The sequence below is a fragment of the Quercus suber genome, unplaced genomic scaffold, assembly GCF_002906115.3.
Source record: "Quercus suber isolate HL8 unplaced genomic scaffold, Cork oak 2.0 scaffold_748, whole genome shotgun sequence".
Lineage (NCBI taxonomy): Eukaryota > Viridiplantae > Streptophyta > Magnoliopsida > Fagales > Fagaceae > Quercus > Quercus suber.
The window spans coordinates 3,116-13,028 of NW_027070184.1; the positions used below are offsets into that span (position 1 = coordinate 3,116).

The window sequence follows — 9,913 nt, forward strand, 5'->3', positions numbered from 1 at the left end:
GCCTGTATGTTTCATTTCATTTTCATCATAACCTTTTCTGGAACTGGAATACACCACCATCGCAATGCCCCAAATGAAGTTCGTCTTCACATCCATGTAACTTGTACACAATTCAATGAAAAATTAGAACAAAGTTTGTGTACTTAATAAAAATAAGTGTGCAATTATTATTGAGCCACCCTTTGAAAATGTTTGTTCATTATAGACTTGAGGGAGGTCGATCTGTGGAAATTCGGTCGGGGGAGCTGTTTCTGTGTAGTCCAGTCATGTTGTTTCAAGCACAATCAAGAGAATAATGTTTTGCAATGAATAAAGATTTTATTACATTTGGTATCGTTTCTAAGAAATCCAGCTGAAGGTAACTCTATAATTCCTATTTAGAAGATTCCGTATAAAATTTGAAGCCTATTAGTATTGGATACAAGCTTTCTGCAAGGCATCAGACGAATCAGGGATTCAGGATCCACAGAAAATCCCCACTATCGTGAGACTAGAATATCAACCACCCCAACAGAAGAAAAAAAAAAAAAAAAAAAGCCCGAAACTTAGGTGAAATTCAAACTGAACAGTGTGACCGGCCCACTATCACTGGTGACCTCCCAAATGAACTCTGCAATACCATTTGATTTTCTGCTTTGTCGATTTTCACATGAAGGCCAGTAGTTTCAAATTCACACAGCACTTTTATATATCTCAGATGTCACCGGGTAATCTTTCAATTTTGTTCAGAATGCCTCACAGGGAGCTGTGTGTCTACTATTTTTGTGTCATGCTTTCTCTTACTTCTCGAACTGCGTTTAGATCTGGGTGTTCGAGTCTTTGGAGAATGCTTCACAGTGTGCTCTTGGACACCAACCACTACTTTTTCATTAGATGGGAGTTCAGGAGGGGCATCTGGCCATGGTGTACGTTTTGATGGAACAGTGATCTCCAAAGGAGGGTCAACTATCCATCTGAATACAACATAAACAAATTCAATAAATGTTATTAGTGAAGTACAACTTATCCAGTAAACAAATTTTGGAAATGAAAATATAGATCGGATTAGAGCAGGATTGACAAAGCAGAATACAACGAGAACCATAATTGATGGCTTTGATCTTATTTATATTGTAGAACCATACATTGAGAATACAATGTCTCCTCAGGATGACCAAAATGTTGAACACTGACTTCAATGGAAAAAGATAGACACAGAAATCCAGAAGTCACACAATTGATGAATGCTAATTATGTAGACTTCTTGAAGCATCAAAGGCGAAAGAAGTACAAAGCTATACAAACACAATATAAGTTGTGAAAGGACTCTATTTCAGATGGCCAAGTAGCATCACGATCCATCACCTCATGTGGGAGGTCTTTGAATCAATCCTAGACTGTGCACCAAGTTTGGAAGAATTGGAAATGTGTTTGCTTATGGTTGCAATATCTTAAACCTAGCGAACAAAGGAAAAGAACAAATATTTAAGAGGGGTGTGGGGCCAGCTAATGTAAATAAACTGGCGCCTCAAATAACCTTTGAACGCTATATTTGGGTGTAATAAGGGGACATCATCACCACCACAAGCCAAATATAAATGGATTGATTTATTGAAATTTCCCACACCACTCCTTCATTAACCACTAAATCTCTCCTCCCTCCCCCTTCTCTCTCTCTCTCTCTCTCTCTCTCTCTCTCTCTAAACTGCCTAGTTTATGTATATGCTGGAAAACTTAAAACATTGAGTCCTATTTTTTTCTTTTTCTCCCCCAGATAACAAGTGGAGAGACCAAGAGAGGGGCTCATCTGGCCATGGCCTACACTTTGTGGACCCCATATGCTGAAATGCATCTGACATAATATGAATGCCTTAAACTAGACCAAAACAAGAATGGATAGGTCATAAAGTCTCTTGCATCTGATGTGATAGGATGGTTGGGGCTCATCTAAAACCACTCCACTGGATAGTGATATGTTAGAAAGTAATAAGATGGCCATAAACTAACCCGTAACAAGAATGAATAGGCCATAACGTTTCCTGCATCTGATGTGATAGGATGGTTGGGGCTCATTTAAAACCGCTCCACTGGATAGTGATATGCTGATTCAAAATGATTTTTCTCTGAAATTAATGAATAGGCTCAATTCATCTTTATCCTAAAAATGCCTTTCTCTATTAGCATCAGGCAATAGTAGTTTTCAATTAACTAAAACTAAACATAGCCCTTTGTGTGTTGTGTAGGAATTAAGGCTATATCAAGTCTTGATTCATTGTAGGCCTCGACATGTTACAACATTCACATACCCAACCGACAGCCAATTATTTAGCAAATACTTTCTTTTTATAACCCAAAAAAAAAAAAAAAAAGGAAAAGAAAAGAAGAAGAAGTAACAGAGGGGGATTTAAAAGCAGGGCCACTTGTTTCTGCTTCAATATATAAGTTCTAGTGGATATGTCCATGGTCAAGAAAGGATGTGAACTGTGAAGTAGGACAGCCTTTAGAATTTGGCAGAGGGGAAGTCTTGCAAATAAAAGGTAGTGGGATGGCTGTTAAATGCTCTAATGTGATGGAGGATTGATAGAACAGGAAGGGGCTATTGTAATATAGGGTAGAAGTCTTTTTAAAGAAGTAACAAATAGAAATTGCAGAGAATACAGGACATGCAACTAGTAAAAGATTATCCAAGCTAACCGAGGTGCTGACTCATAGGTTCTATCCTTTATATTTCTATTCTTTAAATTTATTGTTGGAATACTTTTGTCCTGCGTCAACTAGAAGCTAGACACATACAAAAACATAGAGAATTGAACTTGACAACTTTCAGTATGGTTTGAGACAGAATAAGTAACACACATAAAATTGGAAAGGACATGGAAGCATAATTCAGTTTGTAACTGTATTATGAAGGAACATACATAGCATGTTTTTTATGATATACCTTTAACCATTGATGATTTTTAGAATTACATGTCTGCACACATTTATGTGTTTCATGATATTTATGTTTATAATGTATGTAGAAAGGAAACTTCTAGATACAACCCTAGACACAAATTAATGGCAAGAATTTTTTAACTGATTTCGAAGTGAATAGTTACAGGAGTAACCTGTTAGAAGTGAAAATGAGAAAAAATCAGCAGCAACCCTGGGCACAACTGCTGTTCAGCAGTGTAACCCTAGGCAAAACTGCAATCTTGCAGTCAGACAGCAGCTAACGGTATTTGAAGTAGCACCTCAAGTGCCAATTGGCACTCAAGGCTCAGATGGGTCCCAAATTTCAACAACGGCTCCCTCAAGTCTCTAGACGTGTCTGCAGCTGAGTTAGTCGAGCTAGTGTTCAGATTAAGGCTAATTCAAGATTTGGATGTAATTGAGTTCATTTTGTCAAAGTTAGTTAGAGTTAGTTAATTCCAGCACATCAGTGTTTATTAGGATCAGTTAGGAGCCTCATTTGACTCTCTTTTTCAAAAACATATGCAATTACCCACATTTAGCATGTGTTAGAATGGCCAACCAATAGGAGTGAGCCATGTATGGCCAATAGAATTAAACATGAGTTTTATGAATCAACCCATGTAAGCCTCATTTGGCATGTAGGAGAATGAACTTCTTGTTACTTAGACTATTCCTAGTCTTGCTTGAACATGGAGGCTCCCTAAAAGAAGTCTCCATTGGAGAAGGTGACTCTCTCAAAGAAGTCACAAGCCATACAACTCAACATTATTCTCATGCAACCAAAACCCTAAACCCATTTACCATCAAACCCTAATTTTCATTTCTCATCAACAACCATCATCAAATACCTCAAACCCCTAAACACACACACACACAAAAATAAAATAAAATAAAATAATAAAAAATAAAAAACTAGCAATCCAATCATCAATATCCGAATTTACACATCAAGGAACACCAACCCAAAGTTTGTTCATTACATAACACATGGACACAACTAATGTATCCATAGTTGTCAAAACGTGAATCGTATCGTGAATCGATTTTTAATTTTTTTGTATCGTGTATCATATTATATCGTGTATCATAAGATACACAAACACTTAATAAAATTTACAAAAATTATAAATATACATATATAAAAGGTATATTCATTATAAATTTTGAATGTATTCAACTAATGACTAATTTATTCATCACTTATATAATAATATTTAACAAGCTAACTAAATAAATCAAACTAGCATGTGTTTATAACATACACATTCAAATTACTTAAACTCAAAAGTGATAATATATTACAAATGACACAAAAATAATAACTTATTTTCATCATATTCATCAAATTGCCTAATCAACCCCATCTAAGTCAACGCTATCATCATGTTTATAATTTTGCAAATTAATTTCTTCACTAAAATTTTCTTCATCGTTATTCGTCATTAACATTTACTATCTCTTCTTATTCTTTTTATTTTAATAATTTTTTTATAATTTTTTTTTTTTGGCATTCTAATTTCTTGGACTTATAACAATAACAATAAAAATAAAAATTTTAAAAATTTTAAAATATTAAAGTAAAAGGTAAGTGTGTACTGTGTAGTCCAATTGTAAGAGAGAGAGGAAAAAAACTTATGAATATATTATTTTAGTATGCTAAATTAAGTAAACTAATAATTTTTTTCTAAAAACAAGTCTAACAACTTGTTAGATTCAAATAAAAGTACAAATTTTAACAAAAAGTCTCATTTTAAAGCATTTGTCTATGTATCGTACAATACGTATGATTTTACGATACGATTCATACGATACACACATTGTATCATACGATTCATGAGCACTTACGACATGCCAATACGATACAAAACTTTTTCCACACGATACAATACGTATCGCATATCGTATGATACTAATGTATCATTATAACTAACATGCCAATAATCAGCATAGAGAATTGCTCAATAAATCAAAGAGACAATGTAACATGGCAAAAGTCTATCAATAGCATTATATGAGATGCACTATATGAGATGCACAAGGTCAAGAAGAAGTTGCTACAAGCATTCTGAGGAATAATTAGTCAAAAAGATCAATACATTCAAACACCCCCCATGAGCTAAAGAGTAGAAAACCAAAAGCTCTTTCCAAAATTTCATTTTCAATATGATGAGACAATCTGAAAAAGATTAGTACCACATTAGCAACTGTGTCTACCCTCTCGACAAGATCTTCTATTTTGAAAAATAGGTTTATCTCCTATGAGTTAGAATGTTGCGCACAAGCTATATTCTAGTACACTAAATTTTAACAAGAATAAGTGAACAAATTATGTTACTCAAACTGCAATTCCTGCAGATTATAGGAACTTAAAGCACAAAAGCAAGAAAGGGAAAAAAAGTGCCCACTTGATGCCTAATTCTCATGCCATAGACCAATTCCAATCAGTACATTCTTTTAATAATAATGTGTACACTACAAAATTCTAACAGGGCAGTGCTTGGAATGATATGGGGTTTTCGTTCAGCTTGACTCCACCTAGATTTTTCTTTTTGTTTTTTGCTCAAACACTTTCATCTTGATGTCTAAGATTAGACAATAATCGCATGACCTCCTTCCCTTTTAAGAGCGAAATGGAGGATGAGTTATGGTGTTCCAATAATAAAAACTAAATTTAAGAAAAAAACCTGGCAGTGGATGACTTTCAATTAGCGTTCTGATTTCAATTTATACAAAGGTCAGTAAAGAATATTTTACTGTTTGAGAGGTTTTTTTTTTTTTTTTTTTTTTTTTTTTAATTTAAATGGAATGGAACATGGTGTATTTACTCTAGTCTGTTTGGGAGTTTATAAAATGAGGAATGAAAAGAAAGAAATATAGAGTTTTACCATTATACCATTCACCTTTTATTTGTATTTTTTACCCTCAAACCTAAGGAAATGGAATGAGCATAATTCCCTCATAGCCATTCCATTCCTTCCTATTAAACTTTCAAAAATGGGAATGGATGGAATAGTCTTTAAAAAAATCCCTTTCAATCCATTCCTTTCCCCTCTCACAAATGAACTGTTAAAAGATTAGTCTGATCATATCATTTCAATTAATCAAAGTGTCAAACTATTAGAAAGGATAGTCATCAATGGTCAGATAGAGACAATTCCAACATGCATGCATAGAGACAACTCCAACATGCATAAAATGTGACAGCAGGCAAGCATATCACAACACTCGATGATGGATAGCATTTCTAACACCATGAAAAAGAAGCACCATCAAAATCTCAAATGACTCTGCATTAATTACATAAATCAGATTTTTATACTTATCAAAGTAGATATTAAATAGCAATAGCAAAAGATAAAAAAGACTCACCCAGAAGGAAATTTGCTATCAGCACGAGCTTCAACACGGAGCCACCACAGCAAGACTTGGCGTCCGCAGCTTCCAAGTGGCTCCACCACAGAAATGTCCTTTAGTAGAGACAATGGACTCTCTATATCCTCATCAACCCCATCTAACGAATCCAGATCCTTAACCAACTCTGGCTTTTCTTCAGCATCCTTCCAAAACAATCGGGAATTCAACACAAACCCAGCCCATTCAAGCTTCCGGGGCAACACAATTGCCCTGTCACCAATGTAAGTAGCACTCTTCCCTGCATACGGTATGGAATTAAATGTATGCCAACCAACCAACTGATTGGATGCATTACAAGCCGGACCTTGAACTGGCATCGATGGGTTCTCCCCATCGTCCTTTTTCTCAACCACTGAAACCGATGACTCATCCGTTTCACTCGAATGAGCAAGTATCCCAACAGAAACAGCACCTACCCATTTCACATTCTGAATTTCATGAAAAAGCTCCGAACTATGCATATTACTATCATCAGCAAACATCACAATCCCATCCATCTTCTCCTCTTTCACAATTCTGTTCCATCACACACACACAAACCAATTCAAATTCACACTCTCTATCCTAACTTAACATTCAAAAATTTTAATTAAATTTCACAGAAAAGTAAACCAAAACAAAACAAGAAGCAGAGTCAGAAGAATTTGACCTCAAAGCGTGGAGGCGCATTTTCGTCTCCAAACGGTGGCGACCTTCCCACGAATTCGGCATTCGCTTATCGAAACCGACATGGATAATCCTAAGCCCGGACTTGGCGAGAACCGAAGAGGTCTCGTTGGTGACTCCACCAGCCTCCACGACGATCCAGACGAGGTCGTAAGGAACCAGCATGAGCGAGTGCATCACGCCAGTCAAATGCAGAGTCTGGAAAGTCCGCACGTAGGTAGGAGTGACCGCAATGACGGTCTTAGGGTTCTTGACTCCGAACTGGAGCCGCTGCTCCATCTGGACCCTCTCGATGATCCGATGCGCCTTCATGACCTCGTCCGGGTTCGGGTGCGGCCACGGCCGGATTCGGATCCCGTGGCGACCAACCACGACCCGGCTGCTGGAGGTAGTGGCGGCGGCGGCGGTGGTGGTGGTGGTGGTCGCGGCGGTTCTGTTGAAAGGCAATTCGGGATTGACGACTGGATTGGGGCGGAAGTTGAGGGTTTGGGAGAGGTCGGTGGCGGAGCGAAACGGCGACGTGTAGAGGTTAGTGGCGGAGGTAGAGAACAGAAAGAAGAAGACAAGGCGAGAGAAGCGGTAGCCAAGGACAAGGCTAATAAGGCAACAGAGACCGTGGAGGATTAGCCAGAATATAGCTGAGGGGGACTTGATCGAACCGTCTGATGACGAATCTAACGGCGCTGGGCCTCTGAAGCTGTTGTTACGGCGGTTCATGTAGCTCTGTTGCAACGTCGAGAGCTTCATTTTCCACTTTTTTCTCTCACTATCTCTCTCTCTCTCTCTCTCTGTGAAGTGAAAGAGGTATTTGTTGAGTTGAGTTTGGTTGAAGTTTGATTTGATTTTTAGAGAGATAGAGAGAAATGGAGGTTGGGATTGGGTGAGGGAGGTGGAGGAGGAAGTATGGAGGTTAGGCGGGGTGGGTTAAGGAGTTGTTAATTTAATTAAAGATTTCTTTGGATTTACGATTGAATGAGAATAGACAAATGTCCTCTTTTTTCTTTTTCTTTCTTAGTTCTTACTTCTCACATCAACATACAGACACAGTGCTGTCTCAGACAGCGAAGGAGTTGCCCAAAATCTAGGGGGCCCAGTTGGAAAGACCAGGAGGATAAAATGTAATAATAGAATGTACTCAAAGCAGTTTTTACATGATAATTAAGGGAAAGGTTTGCCCCTGCCGCAAGCAGTTAACGATAATTTATTGTAGGTTTTATCTAATAAAAAAAATAGTATAAATTAATAAAATGACTAAAAATAGTAATGAAGTGATAAGTGAAACTTAAAAAGTTAATTTTATAAATTTTACATCTTATAAAATTGATAAAAAATTTAACAAAAAGTTGACTTTACTGACGTAAAGTTCTTTCTTACACTATCTATTAATTAATACTAATTTTATTACATTATTTACAACCACACTTTAGTTCCAAAATTTTTGAAATCGGATTATAAAATACTCAAGAAAAAACACTAATCACTATATTTTTAAAAATGGTCATATTAACGGTCATTTTTAACTATCATGTTGGGGTCATGACATGTTAAGTTATTTTAAAAAAAAGTTTCAACTTACTTTTATGAAAAATATAAAAAATTGTAAAAAAAAAATTCATAAAAAATTTTTAAAATATTTTTTAACTAATATTCTTAGAGCATTTATTAATTTTTATATTTTAAAATTTTTAGATATTTTACCAAGATAATAGGGATCAAAACTCTTAAAATCTAATCACACAATTGACATTTTTTTTAGACCTCAAAAATAGTGTTATATTAACGCTCCCAAGTTGTAATTGATTGGTCACCAATGGTGATATTGGATGGAATGAGATGTAGTCAAAGGTTGGGTACACACGCGGAATTCAATGGAAATTGGAATTAGTAGGTAAAAGCTTTGTTTGCAAGTCCAGACCTCAAAGCCGTTTCATGATAGATCAGAGATGTGCCTTTGCAAAGTCGGGCATTTGGCAAGAAGTAAGAACAAATTCGACAAAATGCTGACACTTGAAGCAAACTCATTAGTCATTAATAAGACACCATCCCAAAAAAAAAAAAAAAAAAAAAAACCTCATTAATAAGACAAATTCAATGGTTTGCTTATTTTCCCATAAAAAACAAAAAAAGTTGCTTATTTGACAGTGTCACAAATTACAGTGCCACGCCCATGGTTACTCAATATCATATCAAAATACTTTTTTTCCCCTTTTTTTTAATATAGGGATATCACATAATCCATATGCTAAAATGAATTTACAATAAAGGGGTTAAGTGAGAGTTCAATAATAAAATCTTTTTGTAGTGTTCTATATTTGGTTCCAAACCCACTTTAATCTCTCCTGCTGTCTATCATGGTCAAAAGAAAAAAAAAAATTACACTAATTAATGATGCATGATTGTGTCCAGACTTTTGGTTCAGCAAAGTCAAAGAAGTAAATATAACCATTGTAGTTGAAACTGTTAGGTCAAAGCAGTCTCTTCACAATCAAAGAAAAGGGGTTAAAGCATCAAATGTAACGGTTAGTTACATGAGGATTTGGATTTTGTAGTAAGCTGAAAATAGCCGAGATATGCATAAACTAATAAACAACAGGCAAATTGAGAAATGCAATTGCTATGATATTTTCACAACAAATTTTAAGTGGTAAATTATTATTGATTGTTATGTGTGGACAAAAATAATAATTTAAGTTATAAATTTAAATTAAAACCAATAACAACTTATCACATATAATTTGTTATGAAAGTGTTATAAAAATTTTGTGGTTGTAGCACTTCTCTGGACAATAACACTGATTGGAAAAAAAATGATTGGGAATTAAAAAAAAAAAAACTTATTTATATTAATTTATGGATTTTGTTAAAATTAGTTATATAACATTTTAGGAAAATTTTT

At 35.4% G+C, this 9,913-nt stretch overlaps 1 protein-coding gene across 1 annotated transcript; it reads right to left on the minus strand.

The window, feature by feature from the left end:
- Positions 1–298: 298 nt before the first annotated feature.
- On the minus strand, positions 299–8,025 carry LOC112030058 (beta-1,4-xylosyltransferase IRX14). The gene is made up of 3 exons (XM_024062742.2): positions 7,001–8,025; positions 6,307–6,867; positions 299–953 (listed from the first exon to the last, which is right to left on the minus strand). The coding sequence occupies exons 1-3, from the start codon at positions 7,762–7,764 to the stop codon at positions 716–718; spliced, it is 1,563 nt and encodes a 520-aa protein (XP_023918510.2). The 5' UTR covers positions 7,765–8,025; the 3' UTR covers positions 299–715.
- Between the last annotated feature and the right edge of the window lie 1,888 nt (positions 8,026–9,913).